Source organism: Rhinopithecus roxellana, chromosome 17 (genome assembly GCF_007565055.1).
Source record: "Rhinopithecus roxellana isolate Shanxi Qingling chromosome 17, ASM756505v1, whole genome shotgun sequence".
Lineage (NCBI taxonomy): Eukaryota > Metazoa > Chordata > Mammalia > Primates > Cercopithecidae > Rhinopithecus > Rhinopithecus roxellana.
Window position 1 is genome coordinate 40,687,224 of NC_044565.1, and position 25,775 is coordinate 40,712,998.

Here is a 25,775-nt window from a genome sequence, read left to right on the forward strand (position 1 = left end):
GGCAGGAACCCCAGAAGAGCTGCTTCCCCCCGGCCCAGGCCTCCGCCCCGGAACACTCACCGGAGGCCATGGCTCCGTTCCCCGCACCTTCCCGCAGGCAGTTCCCGGCGTCCTGGCCAGAGGCGGCCGTGGTTAGTCAGTCAGGAGGCCGAGGGACCTCTGCAGGCGGCGGCCCCAGTCCCCCGACCACCCCAGGGTCCTCCTCCTTCTTCCCGCCCTCCGCTGGGTTTGCGGCTCACACCTTCCCACCCCCTGAATTCTTGCGCTCCGGGTCACCCAGCGTCGCCCGTCCACCGTGCGGGAGCCAGGGGCAGGGGGTGCAGCGGGACGAGAGCAGAGTGCCGGCCAGGCCGAGAGGCTGGCAGCCTGGCGGGAGGGGAATTTCCCGCGGCTGACGTAGGCCGGCGCAGCCTTCAAGCCGGAGGCGTGGGGCGGGGCGTCCTAGCTGTCGTAGCGCGCGCGACCGCCCCCAGTGCCCCGCCCTGCCCGCCCCCGCTCGTTCTCACCATCCGCCCCGGCGAATACGCCCCCGGCGCTGCTGTGGCGAAGGGCTTGGGCGGGGGTCGAGGGAGCGGGAGCTTGGAATGGGCTTCGGGAGCGCAGGGAACGGCGGGAGCCGGAAGGTCGCAGCGTGAGAAGGCCGCCGGCTCCCGAGAAATCCCCCTCCTCCAGGTTGTTCTTCCGAGTGTGGTTTAAAGTTCAGGAGCGGGCGGGGGGGGGGGGGTTCGGTGGATGACGTAGAGAGGGCCGGCCGCCAGGGAGCTTTTCGGGGTGCGCCGGGCGGCCGAGCGGGGCCGACCCTCCAGGCCCGGGAGGGCGACGCCCGGGGTTTTCGAGAGGTGGTTCCCCCTCTTCCCGACTTCGCACATGCAAATCTCCACCCCCGCGCCAGCACGGAGGGGGAAGTGCGGCGGCGGCAGAGCCTGTCTTTTTCTATAATTCCTGTATTTGCATACGGGGACCCCCCACCCCGGCTGATTTTTTCCTCTTTCTATCTAAATTGCGAGGGTACTGTGAACTTTACGTCTTTTACCTACTGAAACCCGTTTAAACTCCAAAGGTCCGCACTTCCAGGTCGTTGTCTCATTACGCAGTGCACTGAAGTTTAGTGGACACTGTATCCTGAGATTTCACACAGATACCAAGAAAGGGGGAAATGGAGCAAACATTTAGTGCATTAAAGGACCTAGGATAACTTCGTTTCCTTCATTTGAATAGTACCTGCTATGCGTCAGATAATGTCTATACCTAATCTATGACGTATTTATTATTCCTAATTGTATAGATGAAGTATTCGGGGTTCAGAGAAGTTACTTCAACATACAGCGCTTCCGAATGCTGGTAAGAAAAGGCACAGTTTAAAAAAGCCAGGGTTGTCTGACTCCAAAGCTCCATACCCTTGGCCCTATCCCTTACTAGTTAAAATAAGTACGGAGAGGGAATGGGGAGTATCAGCCTGCCATACAAGTGCCCAAAACTGGGGAACCCAGGTGGGCAAATAATTAAAAATATCCTGCCAACTCCGAAGTATTCTTTCCACGAAATGCACAATGTACAACAAAAGAATGAAACAGTTTTATTATTGGATACATACTAAAACAGACCATGATGCACATCACAGGCAATCCACTGAAGAGAGTGCAAAGACCAAAAAAAATAAACCTAATCCTTTCATATGGTCAGGCACATACAATCCATTACATACCTGTTAATTGTCTTTATCCAAAGGAAAATAATGGAAAGTTGTATCTTGGAGCCAAGAGCCAAGGCTTAAACCCCCCTAGAGACAGAGACGTGGAGCACCATCCTTGATGTTCACTTTCCAAGAGATGGCTCCAAGGCCCCCAAGAAAGACCTTCTGAGGATGCAAAACTAGCAAGAGGCTTATTTAGCTTTTTAAAACATGTACATACATTTCAAAGAGATGGAAAACATTTTCAATTCTCTGAAGGAATTTCAAAATGAAAAGTGACTGAGGGAGAGGAATGTTCTGAGGAGGTGACATTTGAGCTGAGTCCTCAGTATAAGAAAAAGCTGGCCGGGTGCGGTGGCTCACGACTGTAATCCTAGCACTTTGGGAGGCTGAGGCAGGTGGATCACGAGGTCGGGAGTTCAAGACTAGCCTGGCCAAGATGGTGAAACCCCGTCTCTACTAAAAATACAAAAATTAGCCAGGCGTGGTGGCAGGCTCCTTGTAACCCCAGCTACTCGGGAGGCTGAGGCAGAGAATTGCTTGAACCTGGGAGGCAGAGGTTGCAGTGAGCCGAGATCATGCCACTTGCACTCCAGCCTGGGTGACACAGTGAGACTCTGTCTCAAAAAAAAAAAAAAAAAAAAAAAAATGCCATTCACAGGGAGATTCAGGTAAAGAACATTTCAGCTGGGGGAACAGCAGGCAGCAGGTCCTTGAGATAAGAAAGAGCACAGTCAAGAATTGTCCCTCATCCTCACGACCTTCAAATGTCTCACCAAACATTCACATTTGTGTAGTTGAAATGCCTATTTTAATAATATATGGTTAGAACACAACTCCCTTTCATATATAAATATAAAATATTTTTGTATGATTTTAATATACACTGAATTTCCCAGGAATACAAATATTGTATAAATTGAAGACAGACTGTTTTATTAAAAAATGTTTTAAAAGTTGGAAAATTGTAACTGACAGCTCATCAATACAACACAGTATGCCGGGTGTGGTGGCTCACACCTGTAATCCCAGTACTTTGGGAGGCCGAGGTGGGTGGATTACCTGAAGTCAGGAGTTCAAGACCAGCCTGGGCAACATGGTGAAACCCTGTCTCTACTAAAAATACAGAAATTAGCTGGGCGTGGTGGTGTGCACCTGTAATGCCAGCTACTTGGGAGGCACGAGAATCACTAGAACAGGGGTGGCGGTGGTTGCAGTGAGCCGAGATCGTGCCATTGCACTCTAACCTGGGTGACAGAGCTAGACTCTGTCTTGGGGAAAAAAAAAAATACAACACAGTAATATCAGGCTGCATTTGCAGCACTTGCATTCACACTGATTCTAGGTAGAAGTACAAACATCTGCAAACTTTATTATGTCTTTTTTTTTTTTTTTTTTTTTGAGACAGGGTCTCACTCTACACCAAGGCTGGAATGCACTGGCATTAACACAACTCACTGAAGCCTCCATCTCCTAGGCTCAAGCCATCCTCCTACCTCAGCCTCCCAAGTAGCTGGGACTACAGGCGTGTGCTACCACACCCGGCCCATTATAGCTTTTTTTTTTTTAAGATGGGGTCTTGCTACATTGCCCAGGCTGGTCTCGAACTCCTGAGCTCAAGCAATCCTCCTGCCTCAGCCTCCCAAAGTGCTGGGATTACAGGCATGAGCCACTGCATCTGGCCATATTATGTCTTTTAATGTAGTTATGCCCAGGTATTTACATACTGAGGTCGATATTATTTTCCTATAAATTGCTTTCTTTTTATTTCTTAATATTGCTGTTAGAATATTATTTTTATTTATTTGAAAATATTCATGTAAAGTAGATTATGAATTTCACTTCAAGCTACTAAAGGGGATGTTACAAATATATGTTATAAAACAGTGGGCACTGATCTGAAAGGGCGGAGAACCTTTAGAACCTTTAGAACTCTTGATACTAAAGAACTTACCTTAAATATATGAAAAAAATTTTTTTAATGATGCAGCAGTCAAAAAGTCACAATTCTCTAGGAAACAAACAAATCTGATTAGCAAATGGATGTGTTCTGAGTCTGTGATTCCAGAATATGAAAAAGTAAGAGTGAGGGATCAGAAGTGAAATTGCTCCATATGAGATGTTTTTGGTTGTTGAAAGAACAAGACACCCATAGTTAAACTGAATGGATACAGTTGTAACAGTTTCAGAATAAAATCAAACGTTGTGGTCACCATAGGCTCGTAGAACTGGAACAAACATATATTATTTTGGCAGTCTTGAGCTTTCCCAGGCAGGAACTAAAGGTGACTGAAGTCATCATCCTAGGGACATGCTAGTATTTGTTTGGGTCTCTTAGTGTGGGGCATGGATAAAATAATGTGTGCTCAGAATCTGCAGTAGTTACAGGCCAAGGCTGAAGCCTAGTGGAGAACAGGGCTCAGAGAAGCCTTGTTAGAGTGTCACCAAGGACAGAGTCTTTGTAACCCACCACCTGGATTAAGATACAGAATGCTTCCAGCCACTCAAAAGGCTGCCTCAGGGCTGCTTCTAGTCAATATCCACCCGCAAAAGGCACCGGATATTCTGACCTCCTTGACAGTAATTAGTTGTATCTGTTTTTAAACTTGATATAAATGGAGTCATGCAGTATATACTCTTTTAAGTATGACTTTCTCACTTAACATTATGTTGATGTGTCATGTCCATATTGTGTGACAGTAGTACATTCATTATTGGGGAGAAATCCATTGTATGAATATAGCACATTTCATTTATCCAGTCTGTTGATAAATATTTGAGTTGTGTCCACATTGTTGTCCATCTTTTGGTGGATATAAGCACTTATTTCCATTGGTTTACACCCAGGAGTAGTACTGCTGGATCATATGATAAATATATGTTAGTTTTAGTAGACACTGCCAGTTTTCCAAGGTGGTTGTACCAAATTATATTCCCACAAAAGAAAATTTAAGAGGCTGGGCGTGGTGGCTCACGCCTGTAATCCCAGTACTTTGGGAGGCCAAGGTGGGCGGGTCACCTTAGGTCGGGAGTTCAAGACCAGCCTGACCAACATGAAGAAATCCTGTCTCTACTAAAAATACAAAATTAGCCCTGCATGGTGGCGCATGCCTGTAATCCCAGCTACTTGGGAGGCTGAGGCAGGAGAATCGCTTGAACTCGGGAGGCATAGGTTGCAGTGAGCCAAGATCATGCCATCGCATTCCAGCCTGGGAGACAAGGGCGAAACTCTGTCTAAAAAAACAAACTAACTAACTAACTTAAGATAATTCAGTTTGTTTCACCAACACTTGGTATTGTCCTTTTAATTTTAGCCATTCTGATGCAGGTGTAGCAATACCTTCTTGTGGTTTTTATATACATTTCCCTGATAACTAGAGATGCTGAACTCCTTTTTTTTTTTTTTTTGGAGACAGAGTCTCGCTTTGTCGCCCAGGCTGGAGTGCAGTGGCGCAATCTCAGCTCACTGGAACCTCCGCCTCCCAGGTTCAAGCGATTCTTCTGCCTCCGCTTCCTGAGTAACTGGGACTACAGGCACGCCCACCGCATGCGGCTAATTTTTGTATTTTTTTGGTTTTGTTTTAATTTTTTTTTTTATTTTTGTATTTTTAGTAGAGACAGGGTTTCTCTGTGTTGCTCAGACTAGTCTCGAACTCCCGTCCTCAGGTGATCCGCCTGACTTGGCCTCCCAAAGTGCTGGGCTTACAGGTGTGAGCCACCACGTCCGTCTGTAATTTTTTTTTTTTTAGAAGAGACAGGGTTTCACCATATTGGCCAGGCTGATCTCCAACTCCTGACCTTGTGATCTGCCCCCGTTCGCCTCCCAAAGTGCTGGAATTACAGGCGTGAGCCACTGCACCTGGCCAAGATACTAAACACCTTTTTACAAATTTATTAGTCATTTGGCTATCTTCCTTTGCAGAGTACCTGTTTCAGTCTTTTGTCCATTAAAAAAAAATTGGGGCTGGGCACTTTGGGAGGCCGAGGCAGGCGGATCATGAGGTCGGTAGTTCAAGACCAGCCTGACCAACATGGTGTAACCCCGTCTCTACTAAAAATACAAAATTTAGCCGGGCGTGGTGGCACACACATGTAATCCCAGCTGCTCAGGAGGCTGAGGTAGGAGAATCGCTTGAACCTGGGAGGAGGAGGCTGCAGTGAGCCGAGATCACACCACTGCACTCCAAACTGGCGACAAAGTGAGACTCATCTCAAAAAAAAAAAAAAAAAAAATCGGATTATCTATCTTTTTCTTATCGATTTGTAGACATTCTTTATGCATTCTGGATATGAGTATACCAGGTGGGTTCTTTGGCAAGCAAGTACCAATATGAAATTAATAATGCAAGAGATTTATTGGGAGTAACATCTATGAAAGATAAAGGGGAAAGAAAAAAGTTACAGGCAGGGAAAATCTTAAGATGCAGGTCTAACACTGGTGAAAAGAAATGGGAAAGGAAGGTAAATTTGGTAGAAAGAGAGTGAGATGAGAGTGCATCTTTGAGGAAGTCTCAGTAAATCCAATGGGGAGCTCTAACACAAACCCTGTGCACAGAGATAGTGAGTCCTTATACTACCTCTGTGCTTATAATTGGCTAGGTGGCTCCGAGGAAATTTGTGGCCTTGGCTTGAAAGCTGAGGCAGATCCCCTCTGGAATGGAGATCTGAGCAGAGCACCTCTATGGATGCCACAGAGTTGTTATCAAATATATGCATTGCAAGTATCCTCTCCTAGTATGTGGCTTGCCTTTTCATTATTTTATAGAAGTTTTTAACTTAATTAAGTCTGATTTATTTTCTTTTTTTTTTTTTTTTTTTTGAGACGGAGTCTCGCTCTGTCGCCCAGGCTGGAGTGCAGTGGCCGGATCTCAGCTCACTGCAAGCTCCGCCTCCCGGGTTTACGCCATTCTCCTGCCTCAGCCTCCCTAGTAGCTGGGACTACAGGCGTCCGCCACCACGCCAGGCTAGTTTTTTGTATTTTTTTAGTAGAGACGGGGTTTCACCGTGTTAGCCAGGATGGTCTCGATCTCCTGACCTCGTGATCCGCCCGTCTCGGCCTCCCAAAGTGCTGGGATTACAGGCTTGAGCCACCGCGCCCGGCTGATTTATTTTCTTTGATAGTGTTTTACATGTAATGTTCAAGAACTCTTCTTGGACTGAGGTTATGAAAATATTTTCCTATGTTTTCTTCTAAAAGTTTTATAATACTCAGTAATATTTAACGGAGGCTCTGGAAAACATCTGCTAAATTCTCTCTGTTCCACAGCTAAAGGCCCTGGCTTTGCAAACACACAGGCCTGGATTTGAATCTTAACTCGTCCTAGATTGCTAGCTGTGAGACTCTGGGCAAGTCCCTTAGCCTCTCTGTGCCTGTTTGCTTATCTGTAAAATAGGGGTAGTAATATGGTACCTACCTCACAGGCTTCTTGTGAGGACTAATTGTGATCACTAATACAAAGTACCTGACACAGGGAAAGCACTCAAAAATGTTGGCAGTTTTTTTTCCTGTTTTATTATAAAAATTATTGGGACCAGACATGGTGGCTCATGCCTGTAATCCTAGCACTTTGGGATGCAAAGGTGGGAGGATCACCTGAGCCAGGAGTTCAGGACCAGCCTGGACAACAAAGTGAGACACCATCTCTACAAAAGATTTTTTTTTTAATTAGTTGGGTGTGGTGGCACATACCTGTGGTTCCAGCTACTTGCAAGGCTGAGGAGGGAGGATTGCTTGAGCCTAGGGGGTCAAGGCTACAGTGAGGCATGATCCTTGCACTGCATTCCAGCCTGGGCAACAGAGTAAGACCCATCTCAAAAAAAAAAAAAAAATTCAAATATACAGCCAAACTGAAAAATTTTTTCGGGGAACATATGTATACCCACTAACTGGATTCCACTACTAACATTTTACTGCACTTGCCTTATCACCTGTTTATTTTTCCATCCCTCTGTCTATCCATTCATCTATCTGGTTTTTAAAAATGTATTTCAAAAGAAGTTGCAGACACTGGTACTCTTTCCTCTGAATACGTGGACATGTATAACAGTGATTCTTACACTTCTCTGATAACCACCAGAATGATTGTATTTGTTGGATTCAATGGTGTTCTCCCTCAGATAATTCTAGATAAATGGCCAGATTTCCTCTTTGATACCCTCTTTGAGTTACCTGTCTTCCGTTATGTAGTTTATGTAGATACTTTACATCAATTTAAGCCACACGGTTCTCTTACAAAAAATTAGACCTAATTGAGAGTACCCTGTAGTCCCAATTAACATACTAGAAGTCACTGCCCAACTCTCTGTAGTGAGGAGGTGTCCTTCCACTATTAAGGACAAATAGCTGCAACAGCTGGGTTCGACCACCATAAGTGAATTTCACCAGTGCTGTTGGCCAAACCCCACTCCTGCTCTCCTGTTTACTTATTGCATTAGTATTGTTTGAGATCTCTGAAACTCACTTACGTGATTTATAAGGTTGTAAAAGACAAAACTAAGGGGAAAAAACAAACAAACAAAAAAAAAACTCATAAAGAATGAGAGTCGGGGCCGGGCGTGGTGGCTCAGGCCTGTAATCCCAGCACTTTGGGAGGCTGAGGCGGCCAGATCACGAGGTCAGCAGATCGAGACCATCCTGGCTAACACGGTGAAACCCTGTCTCTACTAAAAATACAAAAAAATTAGCCGGACATGGTGGTGGATGCCTGTAGTCCCAGCTACTCGGGAGGCTGAGGTAGGAGAATGGCGTGAACCTGGGAGGCGGAGCTTGCAGTGAGCCGAGATCACGCCCCTACACTCCAGCCTGGGAGACAGAGCAAGACTCCATCTCAAAAAAAAAAAAAAGAATGAGAGTCGGGTGTGGTGGTTCACCCGTGTAATCCCAGCACTTTGAGACTGAGACTTGAGACCAGGAGTTGGAGACCAGCCTGGGCAGCATAGCGAGACCCCCATCTGTACAAAAAAAAAAAATCCAGGTGTGGGGGCATGCACCTGTAATATTAGCTACTTGAGAGGCTTAGGTGGGAGGATCACTTGAACCCAGGAGTTTGAGACTGCAGTGAGTTTTGTACACAACACTGCACTCCAGCCTGGGTGACAGAGCAAGACCCTGTCTCTTAAAAAAATTTCACAGTTTGGCATGTGACAGCAGACCTAGATCCTGTCATCAGTTTTGCCTGCTGTCCCTCCTATCTAACACAAGTTCATGTGCTGCCATCTTTAAAGCACACTTTAGGGGAAAGGGATAGTCCCTAAAGTAAAAACTATACCTCTGAGGAAACCTGTACCACTCACCTATTTTCATTTAAGGAACTGAAACATAAGATTAATGAACACCCAGAGAAATGAAATCTTAGTACATAAAAACTCCAAAAAGCATTCGTAAAATATCCATTGTTAAAAATTTTCTTGGCTGGGCGCAGCGGCTCACGCCTGTAATCTTGACACTTTGGGAGGCTGAGGCAGGAGGATTGCTTGATCCCAGGATTTCTAAACCAGCCTGGGCAACATAGCGAGACCCTGTCTTTATTAAAAAAAAAAAATTGGCGGGTCGTGGTGGCTCACGCCTGTAATCCTAGCACTTTGGGAGGCCGAGGCGGGCATATCACTTGAGGTCAGGAGTTTGAAACCAGTTTGGCCATCATGGTGAAACCCCATCTCTACTAAAAATACAAAAAATTAGCTGCGCATGGTGGTGCATGCCTGTAATCCCAGCTACTCAGGAGACTGAGGCAGGAGAATCACTTGAACCTGGGAGGCAGAGATTGCAGTGAGCCGATCTCGTGCCACCGCACTCCAGCCTGGGCAACAAAGCAAGACTACATCTCAAAAAAAAAAAAAAAAATCTCTTTTTAATCTTTTATTTATATTGTGTAGGCCCTATACTGTGGTATGCTAGTTTTGCGTATATAGCACTGCTTAGAAGTATGACACAGTGTGCTGACTTGGGTTTCTCTAACTATAGTAATATCTGATGTGTCACAACCATGAGATCCAGTGATTACTTGTTCCGATTTAGAATTAACATTTTTCAGAACGAGTAATGAAGTCATCATCACCTTCAAGTCATATGGTGCCTCTTTTATGTCTCAACAGGAGAGAGTTCAATTTTACGGTTGGAAGGAACCCTATAGATCATTTAGTTCATCTCCCTCATTTTACACATGAGGAAAATGAGGCACGGAAAGTGTAAGTACCTTGCCCATGTTCATTAGCTAGTTAATTGTTGAGTTGAGACTTGAAACCAGACCTCCAGACTCTTTGTTTCTTTTTCACTATGTCACATCACCTTTCAAAATGTGACCTAAGATATAAAGCAATATAACTGGCAGCCATAATCTTACTAATAAAAATGCAAATATATGAAGGTTTAGCATTCACAGGCTCCATATCTTTTAAGACTCTTATGTCTTTTGCCAAAAATTCTCAATTCAATACCTGTGTGGGAAAAGTAAAAATCAGTGCGTTTACTTTTTTAATTAAAGGCATTGACTGTGTCTTGTTCATCTTTTATTCCCTAGAGTGGCTAGTATAGTGCCTTGAGTATTGTAAATGCTCATTAAATGCCGAATAAAATATAAATTATTACACATTGAATCACTCCAGTATTGATAGGAGTGACAATGTATCACCACTGGGCGATACCATCAAGAAAAAAAAAAGAGACACAAGGCTCAACTCCTGCCCAAAGTGATAACTATGCCTGCAGAGAGGTATGATAGTGATTATATTAAGACAGGTATCAAAATCATGATTAATGTCATGAAAGCAAGCGAGCTGGGCCAACCAGTTACTAAGTTCATATGCATATTTTACTTATTTATTTTTAGATTGAGATGAGATTTCAGTATGTTGCCCAGGGCTGGTCTCAAACTCCTGGGCTCAAGCAGCCCTCCCACCTCACCCTGCCAAAGTGCTGGGAATACAGGCATGACCCACTGCTCCCAGACCTAAATTCTTTAATAACATTCAAAGTCTTTGATTTTTTGCTAAAATATGTTTATTTTTAAATTACAACCTAAAAAAAATACACATATAAAACATTAAAGAAAGGCTGGGCATAGTGACTCACACCTGTAATCCCAGCACTTTGGGAGACCATGGTGGCAGGATCAGTTGAGACCAGGAGTTCAAGACCAGCCTGGGAAACATAGTGAGACCCTGTCTCTATAAAACAAAACAAATAAACAAAATTAAATAAAGATTGGAGAAAAGAAGAAAACTCACCTATAATTCTACCTCAGTAATACAGACATCACCTACATGCATGTGAGTTATGTTTGTATGTGTTGTCTTCTAGAGATTTTTCATATACAGGCTTTGGTTTATTTCTTCTTCTATTACTTGATCATGGTAAAAAAAAGTTAAGGCAGAGAAAATGAAAGTCAAGTAAAATGACCAACCCTATGCAAAAAATAACCAAGAGTAATAATTTGGAGTATATCCTTGTGTAACTTTTATTGTGTATTTTATATCACTCTATATCATATATACATAAACTTTGGTAGCCTGGATTTTTCTTTCATGCCATAGACTTTTTTTTTCTTTTTAGAGACCAGCCGTCACCTTGCAATGGCACAGTCACAGCTCACTGTAGCTTCAAATTCCTGGGCTCAAGTGATTCTCCTGCTTCAGTGTCGTGAGAAGCTGGGATTACAGGGACAAGCCACCATACCTGGCTAATTTTAAAATTATTTTTGTAGAGATGGGGTCTCCCTATGCTCGCTGGGCTCGTCTCGAACTCCTGGATTAAAGCAGTCCTCCTGCTTTGGCCTCCCATAGTGCTGAGGTTATAGACATGAGCCATCGTGCCTGACCTGGATTTTATACTGAGCACTATAAGGAAGGAGGTGATCTAGAGAATAGATATCCTAGGAAACTGGGAATGGTTCCAAGGCTTGTAGGTCCTAATCAGCTTAAAGAACAGATTTTATGTAACCAGGGAGTTGAAAAATTGGAAAAACAGGAAATTATGAGCAGGAGGTTGGGCTTTCTAAGTTATTGCATAAAAAAAACAGGCTTATATTTAGATATCTAATACCACTGAGATTGAAGACAAGCATGACTTTCATGTAATAATAGTTACAGCAAACTATCAAAAAGTCTAATGAGATTTAAAATATATTAAACCTAATTTTGGATATTCCAGATGAAATATTTTCATTTTCTTTTCTTTCCTTTCTTTTTTTTTTTTTTTTTTGAGACAAAATCTCACTCTGTCGCCAGGCTGGAGTGCTGTGACGTGATCTCAGCTTGCTGCAACCTCTGGCTCCCTGGTTCAAGCAATTCTGCCTCAGACTCCTGAGTAGCTGGGATTACAGGCACGCGCCACCATGCCCAGCTTATTTTTTTTTTTTTTTTTTTTTGTATTTTTAGTAGAGACAGGGTTTCACTGTGTTGGCCAGGATGGTCTCAATCTCCTGACCTCGTGATCCGCCTGCCCCTGCCTCCTAAAGTGCTGGGATTACAGGCTTTGGGAGCCACCGCACCCAGCTGAAATGTTTTCATTTTCACGGTAAATGTGTACATCTTTATTTTTACTTAGTGCTTAACTAAAAGTGATAGATCAGGTTAGGTGTGGTGGCTAATGCCTGTAATCCCAGCACTTTGGGAGGCCGAGGCAGGGAGATCACTTGAGGTCAGGAGTTTGAGACCAGCCTGGCCAGCCTGGTAAAACCCTATCTCTACCAAAAATATAAAAAATTAGCCAGGTGTGGTGGTGCGTGCCTGTAATCCCAGCTACTTGGGAGGCTGAGGCAGGATAATTGCTTGAACCCGGGAGGCGGAGGTTGCAGTGAGCCAAGGTTGTGCCACTGCCCTCCAGCCTGGGCAACAGAGCGAGACTCCATCTCAGAAAAATAAAAGGTGATAGATCAATATTATAAATAATAAACTCATACTTTCCTATTATTGGGTATATTTTGAATATATTTTTTTGCCTTAGACTTTTGAAACAATCTTGGTCACATTACTTATTATTATTTATTTTTTTGAGACAGAGTCTCACTCTCTCATCCAGGCTGGAGTGCAGTGGCACAATTTTGGCTCACTGCAACCTCCACCTCCCAGATTTAAGTGATTTTTCAATACCTCAGCTTCCTGAGTAGCTGGCACTACAGGCATGTGCCATCTCGCCTGGCTAATCTTTGTATTTTTTGTAGAGACGGGGTTTCACCATGTTGGCCAGGCTGGTCTCAAACTCCTGACCTCAGGTGATGCGCCTGCCTTGGCTTCCCAAAGTTCTGGGATTCCATGTGCAGCCTGGAATAGGTTTTTGCTATGGTTTGAATGTGTCCCTCAAAATTCATGTGTTGGAAGCCTAATTCCCAATGTGATAATATTAAGAGGTGGGGCCTTTAAGAGATGATTAAGTCATAAGGGTGGTACCTTTATGGATGGGATTAGGACCCTTATAAAAGGACTCAAGGTTGAAGGGGGAGCTCTCTTGCACTCTTACATGTGATGACACGCCAAGAAGGTCCTTACAAGATGTCAGCACTTTGATCTTGGACTTCCCAGCCTCCAGAACTATGAGACAATTAATTTCTGTTCTTTATAAATTACTCAAAGTCTCCAATATTCTGTTATAGCGGCTCAAACGAACTGAAATAGTTTTTTGTTTTGTTTTTTTCCCACTCATAAAAAGGGACACCCGGGAATTTACTAGACTTTGCTGTGTCTGCATGTGACAAGTAAACCACAGAAGCCATTTTAAGACAATGAGTTAAAAATAAAGCCACCATGGGCTGGGCACAGTGGCTCACACCTGTAATCTGAGCACTTTGGGAGGCCAAGGCAGGCAGATCACTTGAGGCCAGGAGTTCAAAACCAGCCTGGTCAACATGGTGAAACCCCATTTCTATTAAAAATACAAAAATTAGCCAGGCATGGTGGTGCGCACCTGTAATCCCAGCTACTTGGTAGGCTGAGGCATGAGAATCGCTTTGAACCTGGGAGGTGCAGGTTGCAGTGAGCCAAGATCATGCCACTGCATTCCAGCCTGGGTGACAGAGTGAGACCCTTTCTCAAAAAATAAAAATAAAGCCACCATGCTGAAGATGTTAGAGCAGAAAGAACTGGAAGGAATCTGAGTTTTTGGTGACATGATTAGCCGCTGAATTGGAACCATCCTACCTCAGACTCCTTGTTATATGAGATAACAAATTTACATTATGATTTAAATCAGTTGAGTTTCCTGTTATTTGCAGCCCAAAATAAGAGAGATCCAACTATCCCTAAAAGAGAGACTCAGCCTGGCTGAGGTCTGAGCTCCTAAAAAATGGTCTCCATCATGTATTTCCTTAAACTGAGCATTTAATTCTATCAATCTTCAGACATAGTACTTTGATTTTCACTTCCTGTATTATACTTAACAGTTACCGTATGTGTACTGTTGCTCAAGACCACTGGCGGATTCAGAAATAGAACACAGTGCCTAGGTCAAAATGGAAGTTTACAACTTTAATGAAGCTTTTTGACAGAGTACAGGAAATCAAAGTCAACCAAACAGGAAGTAGGTAGAGCAGAACAGAGCAGCCGGAAATATTTGGGCCTGGCACAAGAATTGGTCTATATACAGAACACGTATAAAACAAACAAAATATTAAATTTAAGTGTTTAAATTTGTAAACACTTAAAGGGGATCATTTAAAGAAGAAGAAAAACAAGGAAGTAAACGGAAGACAGAAATGTCTCTTGCCAGAGTACTAATTGCGTAAACCAAAGAATGTTTCTGCACAGCTTGTAGCAGTTTTAAAACGTTATTTAACTTAATTAATTAAATTCTTTTCAAGGCAGGGTATTGCACTATCTCCCAGGCAGGAGAGCAGTGGTGCAATCACCGCTCACTGCAGCCTCCACCTTGCGGGCTCAAGCAGTCCTTCCACCTTAGCCCCCCAAGTAGCTGGGACCACATTAGGTGCACACCACTAGGCCCAGCTAATTTTAGTTTTCAAACATACCTGCAAATTCCTTGATCTTCCCCCCATGAAGAGGTGAACTTTGTGGCCCTCCCTTTGATTTTGGGCCAAACATTAGTGACTCGTTGACCAGTAGGGTATGGCAGAAATGATTCTGTGTGACCTTCTGGACTCAGTCAAAAAAGGTGGTACAGATTCTCCCTGGTTCTCTGTACCCTGCATTAGAGCCTTGAGCCACTGTCTAAGAAGCATTACTACCCTGAGACCACCATGCTGCTAGGAAGCACAAATTAACTCATGTAAACAGATCACATGGAGAGGCCCTGACATCCCAAGCTCTCCCAATGCCTGCTCTTCCATCTACTGCCACTGCATGTGAGACATCAAGCCAGAACCACCGAGTGGAGCTCTTCCTGAATTCCTGACCCACAGAAACCATGAGATAATAAAATGATTGTTGTTGTTTTAAGCCAGTAAGCTTTGGGGTGGATTGTTATGCAGCAATAGATAACCGAAACAGTAGATGAGGTGATTTAAATGCTATGGCTCTTTAATAAGTAAGGAAAGAACTCAAGGACCCATTAAAAGTCATTATAACTAATTACTATAACCGTCAAGATGAAGTGGTAGCTTCCAGTCAGAGGACCTGTTAGCAATAATAAAAGCAAATGATTATTGGTGAGGCCAAGCATGGTTTAAAAAAAAAAAATCTCGATTCTGAAAGAACAAAGAACACTTTATTAAAATGAAATATTTAAATACTATGCCATGTTTCTCAAGGGCAATTTGTGCAAGCAGTTTTCTTTTTACCACTTTTTCCCCCCGTTTAAGAGATTCATATTATCTATAAGCTATAACAGATATTTGGGCTGATTCCTGACATATCATAACTTAGCAACTCAAAAAACTACAAGCTGGGAGATTGAGGACTCCTATGCACTGAGTACCACTTTCTTAGCCTTTGGATATTCAAGCATTTAACATTTCTGTAAGGGAAATGTAGCCAGTGGGACCCTATCTGTGGGATAAATTTCATGATGGAAAAGAGAGGATGTCAGAAGTGTCAAAGACTCCTAAGACTCACACAGTATTGATTCTTGTTTTAAAGTATTAAAATAACATAAATAAAAATTAAGATCAGTCAAAGCAAATACAGAAAAGTAACATGGAAAATGTATATGTAATGTCCAGAGTGGGCAAATCCATACACAGAAAGTAGATGAGTGATTGCCTGGGGCCAGGGGTACATGGGGTCTGACTACTAAGGAATTTCTTTATGGAGCCCTGAAAATGTTCTAAAATTAATTGTAATGATGGTTGTAAAACTGAATTTACTAATATCCATTAAATTGTGTACTTTAAGTGTATGAACTGCACGGATGAATTTCATAATGTGTGAATTATATCTCAATAAAGCTGCTATAAAAAAAGTAACTGGAAAGTTATATAAGATGAAAACAGATTAAAAAATAGATCCTTTTTATCGTAATAAAAATGTTTCTACTGATGCTTAGAAATTCCCTGGCTAAATGAGTAGGTGAAACTGAGATTCCACTAGAGAAGAGTTCAGCAAACTTTTTGTCTAATAGGCCACATAGAAAATACTTTGTAGCCTGGGCAACATAGCAAGACCTCATCTCTACAAAAAAAATTTTTTAAATTAGCTGGGTATGGTTACCTGTGCCTGTAGTCCTAGCTACTTGGGAGGCTGAGGTGGGAGGATTCCTTGAACTCAGGAACTGGAGGTTATAGCAAGCTATAATCAGTGCCACTGCACTCCAGCCTGGGCAACAGAGGCAACAAATCTGTCTCTATTTTTTAAAAAAGAAAATATTTTAGGATTTGTGGGTGTGTTAGTCCATTCTCACACTGCTACTAAAGACATACCTGAGACTGGGTAATTTATAAAGGAAAGAGGCTTAATTGACTCACAGTTCAGTATGACTGGAGAAGCCTCAGGAAACCTACAATCACGGCAGAAGGAGAAGCAAACACATCCTTCTTCACATGGTGTCAGGAAGGAGAAGTGCTGAGCAAAGGGGGAAAAGCCCCTTATAAAACCATCAGATCTGTGAGAACTCACTATCGTGAGAACATCCTGGGGCTAACTGCCCCCATGATTCAATTACCTCCCACTGGGCTCCTCTACAACAGATGGGCATTATGGGAAGTACAGTTCGAGAAGAGATTTGGGTAGGGACACGGACAAACTATATCCATGGGCCAAGAGGCAAAATTGTGGATACTACATAGGTCCTCATATAACAAGAGAAAACAAACTTCTGCACATTTTTAATTGATGAAATTAAAAATATAACAATAATTGAGTACAATTTTTTGTAATAGAAGTCTACTAATGAGAAGACATATTCCTTTTCGGGGGATAACATTTTGCTTAACTGATGTTTAAAGTTGGTGTTTCCTATCATCAGATTGACTGCAAATGTTATTCTGAAAAAAATAAATCCTAGTTCATGGGTCATACAAAATCAGGCAGTGGGCTGGATTTGACCCATGGGCTATAGTTTGCCACCCTGTGCTCTAAAGGAATAAATTCCTAAAGGTTGATACATTCATTTCTTAGGGCTTCTGTAACAAAGTATCACAAACTAAGTGGCTTGAAATAACAGAAATGTATTGTCTCACAGTTCTAGAGGCCAAAAGCCTTAAAGCTAAGTGTTGGCAAGGCCTTTCCCCCTCCAAAGGCTCTAGAGGAAGATGCTTCCTTTCCTCTTTCAGCTTTTAGTAGCCTCAGGTGTTCCTTGGCTTGTTGCAGCACAGCTCAAATCTCTGCCTCTGTCTTTATATGGTCTTCTTCCCTCTGTGTCTGTGTCTGTGTTTTGTCTCATCTTCTTCTGAGAGCACCAGTCATATACTAACTCAGTATGATCCCTTTTTTTTTTTTTTTTTTTTTTTTGAGACGGAGTCTTGCTCTGTCTCCCAGGCTGGAGTGCAATGGCACAATCTCGGCTCACTGCAACCTCTGCCTCCTGGGTTCAAGCGATTCTCCTGCCTCAGCCTCCCAAGTAGCTGGGATTACAGGTGCCTGCCACTGCTAATTTTTGTATTTTTTGATAGAGATGGGGCTTTGCCATGTTGGCCAGGCTGGTCTTGAGCTCCTGACCTCAGGTGATCCCCCACCTCAGCTTCCCAAAGTGCGGGGATTACAGGTGTGAGCCACTGCTCATGGCCTGATCTCATCTTAACTAACTATATCTGAGATTCTAGAGATCTCAGTTTGTTTCTTTAGTTTGTTTCCACTTTAAAACTTTTTAAAACAGTATAATGTATAAAGATTCTAGTAACACCCACCACTCCCAAAAGAAGAAAATGATAAAGCTCACAAATTTGAAATCCATCCCTGTTTGTGCCATCAGAATCTGGGACATCTCAGTAGGGTAAGGTTTGGAGGTTTTATGGATTGTCTTATGTGCATCAGAAGGGTAGCTAGAAACATCAAGCCACACCTGTAATTTAACTTTCTTGAGAGAGAGGAGATAAACTCTTGAAAGCAAAGATGCCTTTTAACCTGTGAGACTGTTGTGTATGTTGTATTTCCCAGTAGAGCGTGGACAGGTGGGAGCAGCACAGTTGTCTCAAGGATTTCCTCTTTATGACTGAGACTTCAATGGTTAAAATTTGAAAAAAGAGAATTTCCTCTTTAACGATTTTATCTTCAACTGAGCAATTTTAGTGTTCAAAGAAGTAGTTTGCAGTCATAAAATCATGAACTGTTCACATTGGAAGAAACCTCCCTTCCTCTAGCTTAACAGATGAAGAAACAGGCTCAAAGTGAAAAAACTAGGGGCTCAAGATCATTCATTCATTGAACAGATATGTATTAAACAACCACCACAAGGCAGGCTATGTACTAGGCCCTGAGACATAGAAGTGAACAAAGTGGACATGGTTCCAATTCGGAAGGAGCTTCAAAGTGACCACATATCGATAATGGTGACAAGTGTTACACAGGACAAGTGCAGGAGCTGGAGCCCAGGCAAGGAATGAAAGGGCTGGACTGGGGATGTGGGAGCTGATGGAGCTTTCTGGGCAGATGGAACTGGAATGGAATGTTTGATGTTCTGAGGTGGAGAGGAGCAAGGTGTTTCAAGGGATCGAGAAGGCCAGTGTGTCTGGAGTGCCGTTTGTGAAGACGATTTAGTTCTTCATGAGGCAGGCCAAGGGCAAGATCTTGAAGGGCCTTTTAAGCTATGGTGAGCCCTTGGACTTTATCCTTAAAAAAACTTTTTTCTTCCTCTTACTCTCCTTCCCAATGGAGTTTATCGTATGACCAGTTGGGAGCCCTAAAAGCTTCTAAGCAGAAGAATATCATGCTCAGATTTGATTTTGAAACATGCAAAAGGCCTTGGATACTGATTAAAGAATGGTTGAGAGGTCAGGGAAGAAGAAAGCTGAACTCATAGGACTGTAAGTTAATACTCTGTCCAGGCAAGAGTTGATGATGGCTTGTACTGGGGTATAACTATGATGGTGGAGAGAAGTGGATGGACCGGATAAATGATCTGTTCATAGGATCTACCGTGTCTGGAAAATTAATATATATAAGGGTGAAAAAAAGGTGTCAAGAATGACTTTCAGGTTTGGGGCATGAGCAGCGGTGTAGAGAGTGGTACCATGGAATGAAACAGGAAACACTGGAGGAGCCCCAGGTTTGAGGGTAGAACGAGGAAGATTATGAGTTTGCTGTGAGTATGTTCAATGAGGAGCCTGTGGAACAACAAGACAGCTGTCTATATGGGTCTAAAACTGGAGATACACAATTGAGAGTGGTTGTTGGGATGTAAGGGAAGCAGTGAATGATGTCCCATACATTCTGAGTGCCGAAGCAGCTGAGAACTAGATACTGATCTTGGGAATCAAAAATCTCAATTTTTTTATTGGTTAAACTGGATTATAGAATGTATCTTTTATCTGTAGACAAAATTGGGCTTTTTAATATCTTCTCCTTCAATTTCACCTATTGGCCCCTGATATAGTTTGGATGTCCCCTTCAAATCTCATGTTGAGATGTAATCCCCAGGGTTGGAGGGAGGTCTGATGGGAGGTATGTGGGTCATGGGGGTGGCTCCCTCAAGGCTTGGTGCTGTCCTCCCCATAGTGAGTGAATTCTCAGGACATCTGGTGGTTTGAAAGTGTGTGGCACCACCACTCCCCTCCACTCCATCCCCATGCACTCCTATTTCCTCCATGTGACGTGCCTGCTCTTGCTTCCCCTTCCACAGTGAGTAAAAGCTTCCTGAGGCCTCCCTAGAAGCAGATGCCGACACTGTACAGCCTGCAGAACTGTGAGCCAATGAAACCTCTTTTCTTATACATTACCTAGTCTCCAGTATTTATAGGAATGCAGGAATGGCCTAATACAGCCCCCATTTGCAGAACAGAACCTGGCCCAGCAAGAGTGCATTATGTAGGAGAGAGGACTGGGTGCCTGGTGCAGGGGCACCAACCCGTAGAGGGAGGGAGAGGAGAGGAGAGAGAGGCACTCAGCTGTCTGTGAGTCACCCACTTTGGGAAGGACTGAGTGTTCCAACAGGAAACAGATGGTGCATTCAAAGTGGAACCTGAGGAGAGTTTAGCAAAGGGACACCACCTTTAACCATGTCCACACCTTGTGGAGATGTGGGCAAAGTTAAAAGTACCAACAGGGGATGCAGATGTATTCAGGAACTAGATACTAGAAAGTTCTAGTAGGGACAAGGGGTGGGAGCTGTTACTGTAACTCAGTGGGAGCTGTTGCCAAGGCAGGCAGAGATGCTGCTCAACAGGAATGTGGCAGAGGGAAGAAGCCAGAACCAAAACTGACTGGCCAGGTGTGAGTGTGGGCTGTGAGGGGAGGTAGATATCATCCTATCTACTCACTCTTCCCCCCTTATAACTCCCTCCTATCGATGAAACCCACCAGAAACCAGAGGACTGTCATGAGTAGGGAATGTAGTCTGCAGCAGTCAGCCTGCCTGGGCACATAGCAGGGCAGAGAAGGGTGGAGAGTGGGCCATTCGAAAATTACCAGCATGGGTAATGAGGGCTGCAGAGAGGACAAGAGGCATCACTCTGCTGTCCTACCAGTGAACTTCCCTGAGGTGAGCACTGGAGACCTGCTACCCTGCTCCCATTTTATAAGGTTCACCTCCACCTCTCTCTCCATAAAATCCATTGCCCTTTTGAATTCCTTCTTCAACCACTCAGGGATAGTTAGCCTTTGTTCCAAAAAGGCTGTGAAGTGGGAGCAGAACCATTATTTAATTAAATTATCAATACCTACTGCACCGTGGGGTGAAAACTCATCACTGTCCTATTTCTTAATCTCATATGTCCTCAGCTGTAGCATCCATTTGGCTCCCCAGAAGATATGAAGTAGATCAAATAATAGAAATGTGTGACAATATGCTGTCTGACAATAATATAATGCCAATAAAATGGAAATGTCCTAAATAACCTACTTTTATTACAGTATTTCATTAATTCTAAGATGTCCATGTTCATTTTCTTCCCCCACATTTTTTATTTTTTTTAAGAGACTAGGTCTTGCTATGTTGCCCAGGCTGGTCTTGAACTCCTGGGCTCAAGATATTGTCCCACCTCAGCCTCCCGAGTAACTGGGATTGCAGGCACCCACCACCATGCCTGGCAATTTTTCATATTTTAACCTCTCTGAAATTGGTGTTCATATTATAGTCTCATCATCCAGGCTGCAGTTATGATGGAGTTGTCATTGTCTGCACATGTGTATTAAAACTTTAAGAACAGATACCGGCAGCTTGGAAGAAAATACTGCAGACAGAATGAAACACTCTCCTATAAAATGCTCTATCATCAGTGCTCTTGGTGACACAGAGAGTGACACTGAGATGCACACAGGCCATTCTGAATTAAAAAGTGATTCAGAAAGCAAGTAGATGAGTGGTTGCAGGGGCTGGGGGAGCAGGAGGAGTGGAATGGGGAATGACTGCTAATAGATAACAGGGTTTCTTTGGGGAGTGATAGAAATGTTCTGGAATAGTCCCTTGAAGGATTTTAATAAAGAAATCAAGAGAAATGTTCTAGAATAGATAGTGGTGACAGTTGTACAACTTCATGAATGCACTAAAAACACTGAATTGTACACTTTAAAGGGATGTATTTTATGGTGTGTGAATTATATCCTGGTTTTCAAAAAGTGCTTCAGAACATGGGGAAAAGCCGGGTAATGAGCACATGAGAGCTCTATACTTATTGTGAATCCAAAATTATTTCAAAATAAAAAACTTAAAAAACTTTTGAAATATCATCCAAAATTGAGGTCCTATATAGAAAAATCTGTATTCAGAGTATGTTACAGGCTTGTGTGAACTATGTCTTGGGGGGAAAAAAGACATTCAATAAAAACTTGTCCAACTTTCAGCTGAGCGTGGTGGCTCATACCTGTAATCACAACACTTTGGGAGGCTGAGGCGTGTGGATCATCTGAGGTCAGGAGTTCGAGACCAGCCTGACCAACATGGTGAAACCCTGTCTCTACTAAAAATACAAAAATTAGCCAGGTGTGGTGGCGGGCTCCTGTAATCTCAGCTACTCGCAAGGCCAAGGCAAGAGAATCACTTGAACCCAGGAGGTGGAGGTTGCAATGAGCTGAGATTGCGCCATTGCACTCCAGCCTGGGCGACGACAGTGAAACTCTGTCTAAAAATTAAAAAGAAAAAAGAAAAAAAAAAACTTGTTCAACTTTGAAAGCAAAGATGATTCAGAATATTTGGATTTCTAATATAAAGAGCTTCTAAGAATACTTTACGTTATTTTGCTTATATTTTCCTTTGTATACATGCAAAAGCGCAACCTATGATACAAATCTATGTCCAAGTAAGTCTAAAAGAGGTTGTTAATAAAGTATAAACATTTTAAGTGACAAAAGACCATTTTGTCAAAGTTTAGCTGGCATTTTCCCCCTTCTTAATAATATGTTAGTTATTAAATACATTCCCAAGGAGGAATGCCCCCCGAATCAAATTTCCTTTCTCTTATAAGGTAAAGACCAAGGATATTAAAGTCCATGAAGATCTCCTGCAAACACTCTCATACCATTCAGCCTCAGCCCAGGGCCTTCACCCGGTGGCTGCAGTCAATGTCTCTTGTGTGTTCCACTTTTAGAGTTCATAGGGTTAACAGAACAGAGAAGATTATCCTAGCACCAGCCCCACGCCCGACTTAGAAAACATGAACTAATTTGCTTTCCCCTACAGCAGTTAGACCAGTTATATCAGTCCTGATTCTAGGTTATGAGCCACAGAAACCAACATTGCCTGATTTAAGCAAAGAAGGAATTTATCCGTAGTCCATTGGGTAGTTGGGGGAATTACATGGAAGACAGGAAAACCTGGCTTTGCGTACTATGACCTATGAACTAGTCTGGTGAAGGCATTGTCAGCAGCTGAGTGGTGTCCCCATCATCATGGGGACCTCTCTGTCGGGCCTCATCTGTGCATCACTGACTCCTGGTTCAAAGTCCAGAGTGGGTCCATCTCGCTGGCCGAGCCTTGGGCACATGGCTGCATCTTGGCCACATGACTGCAAGGGAAGCTGGGAAAGTAAGTGACATTTTATGCTTCTATAAAAGGAGATAGACTCTGCCTCCCACCAAGACTTTTAAGGAGGGGAAAGAGGTTCAGTTGATGAACAGACAAAAATCATATGAACATCTACTTCACCAATCAAAATAAAGTCCCCAGAATCACAGAATACACACATAGTATTGGCACCAGCTAACAAGCCTAGCAGAGGCCCAGCGGTATCTGTGGGAAGTAGAGAAAACAGAAAAGAAAAGAAAAAAACTTTTAGATATCAGCCTGTTCTTAATACCTCTCAATCGATGTCAGTTTTCTATAGTTCTTGACTGATGAACTTTACACTATGTTAGGAGAAGTCTTTCAACAATAAGTTAATTATGGCCTAGGGCACGTCTGGAAATTGAAACCTTCCTAGCCTCTTGCAAAATTTATAAATTTTCAGTGATGCCTTAGAAGTTACTGGAAAATCCTGGGGCTCGGTGGATTACAGGCGTGGTGGCTCACGCCTGTAATCCCAGCACTTTGGAAGACCGAGGCGGGCGGATCACGAGGTCAGGAGATCGAGACTATCCTGATTAACACGGTGAAATCCCGTCTCTACTAAAAATACAAAAAATTAGCTGGGCATGGTGTCAGGGGCCTGTAGTCCCAGCTACTCGGGAGGCAGAGGCAGGAGAATGGTGTGAATCCGGGAGGCGGAGCTTGCAGTGAGCCAAGATCACGCCACAGCACTCCAGCCTGGGCGACGGATCGAGACTCCGTCTCAAAAAAAAAAGTTGCTGGAGAATCCTTTCCTCCCCGTTCTGTAGATTTAACGCCCCTTAATTTCCATTTCCCCTGTGTCCCCGTCGAGCCGGGAACACAGCCCCATGTCCTCTTGTAAGCAGTCATTGGAATGGTGTGCTGGTAAACTGGCTCTCTCAAATAAATCAGCCCTGATTGGCAGTGTTTTCTCATTTCTTTGGTGTAAATACTCTCACTGTGCAAGATTTTAAGCTGTTACGGTTGTGGCATGTACAATTCCTAAATATTTATCACCCCTTTTGAATGCCTAGGAGCGATTGCCCACGCTCTGTCACCCAGGCTGGAGTACAGTGGCACAATCTCGGCTCACTGAATTCCCGCCGCCACCCCCCCGCCCCCGGTTCATGCGATTCTCCTGCCTCAGCCTCTCAAGTAGTTGGGATTACAGGTGCACGCCATCACGCCGGGCTGATTTTTGTATTTTTAGTAGAGACAGCGTTTTGCTTTGCCATGTTGGCCAGGCTGGTCTTGAACTCCTGATCTCAAATGATCTGCCTGCCTTGGCCTCCCAAAGTACTGGGATTACAGGTGTGAGCTACCGTGCCTGGCCATTGCCTGGATTTTCATAGGACTGTGATACCTGCCTCTTGGGGCAGTTTTCTCACTTGTTTAATCTGGAGAATCATTAGTAGTGGATTCCTCAACTGAAGCTGCTATGGAATGTATGTTCCCAGGGGGCAGAGGTCTTTATTTTGTTCACTGCTGTACTCGCAGTGCCTAGAACAGTACCTGGCACATAGAAGGTTCTTAGTACCTATTTGTCTGTGGCTCTGAGGATTTTCACTAAGGCTTGGTGAGGACAAACATCTCTGCCATGTGCTGGTCCACAGAGCACTGCCTCTCTCTGCCTTGAGGATTAAAGCTGTGTCAAAGGCAGCAGCAGATTACCTTATGTCCTGTCTTTTACTGAGAAGTGGAATATGTCTCTGATCATCTATATGCCTCTGTTGTTCCACTTCTCTTTTCAGGGCAGCGCAGCCGAGTCTTTCACATTTTACCTTGCTTCTTCAGTTGGCCATTTCCTTCTTTATCACATGTCAGCCAGCACTGTTTGCTGTACTGATTAGTGTTTTCATCTTTATTTCCCTTTGCTTTTGAGTCAGGACATTTGTTTTTCTGATATGGTCCTTAAGTTCTGCTTTGTGGGGTCCACCATAGTGAGCAATATGAAATTATAAAGTTTTGAATCTGCTAACAACGTGACTGTTGAAACATATCTTGTTCTTCTTTCTCCTTGCAGGTGGTTTTGTCCTGTTGGATCAATTATCTAACCTGGGCCTGGACTCCATCTACCACTGTCCTGCCTGGTTCACTGCAGCTCACTTCATCTTCCTGTGCCTTCTCTGAAAGGCCCCCTCCAAAAGTTTCCTGGGTATGTCCCCTCAAGGTACATACCATGCCTACATTCCCACCTGTAGTATTCTGACTGAGCCACCTCAAAACTCACTGGTAATGCTGCACACATTCTGTGCCCATCTTCCCAGACCTCCCTCCCCAAATCCGGCCACAGTTGCCTGACTATCTGGTATAACTGTCGTAGTCTTTAAAGGGTGATTTCCCCAATTAAACTTATTGTTGACTCCTTATCTGACCTTTTAAGAGAGGACCTCTCAAGAGCTTCCTGGAACTATGCTCCCTGGTTGAGGGTGGGGTGGGTGTGTAGATTATTCCAGTCTCTTCTCTGAAATCTCTCCTTTTTTATTGGAGTTCTTTGGACCCGTGTCACCCTTTTTGGCGTAGTAGTAGCCAAAGGAAAAGAGTCTCTATTAATAATACCTTATTTGAGAGCAGTTGGGTCCA

General features: G+C 43.5%; 2 protein-coding genes across 3 annotated transcripts in view; one reads left to right on the top strand and one right to left on the bottom strand.

Annotated features, from left to right (window-relative positions):
- REL (REL proto-oncogene, NF-kB subunit) overlaps window positions 1–428 on the bottom strand; it is a 43,409-nt gene extending 42,981 nt beyond the window's left edge. For both annotated transcript variants that reach the window (XM_010377526.2, XM_010377509.2), the window contains exon 1: window positions 61–428. In XM_010377526.2, coding sequence (XP_010375828.1) covers window positions 61–70 — 10 coding nt within the window. In that variant the 5' untranslated portion in view covers window positions 71–428. The remainder of the gene's footprint in view (window positions 1–60) is intronic.
- Window positions 69–25,532, top strand: LOC115894172. Its single transcript, XM_030920518.1, has 5 exons — window positions 69–135; window positions 281–672; window positions 1,286–1,341; window positions 9,788–9,880; window positions 25,216–25,532. Exons 1-5 carry the CDS (start codon window positions 69–71, stop codon window positions 25,244–25,246), a joined length of 639 nt encoding a protein of 212 aa, XP_030776378.1. The 3' UTR covers window positions 25,247–25,532.
- The last annotated feature ends 243 nt before the right edge of the window (window positions 25,533–25,775 follow it).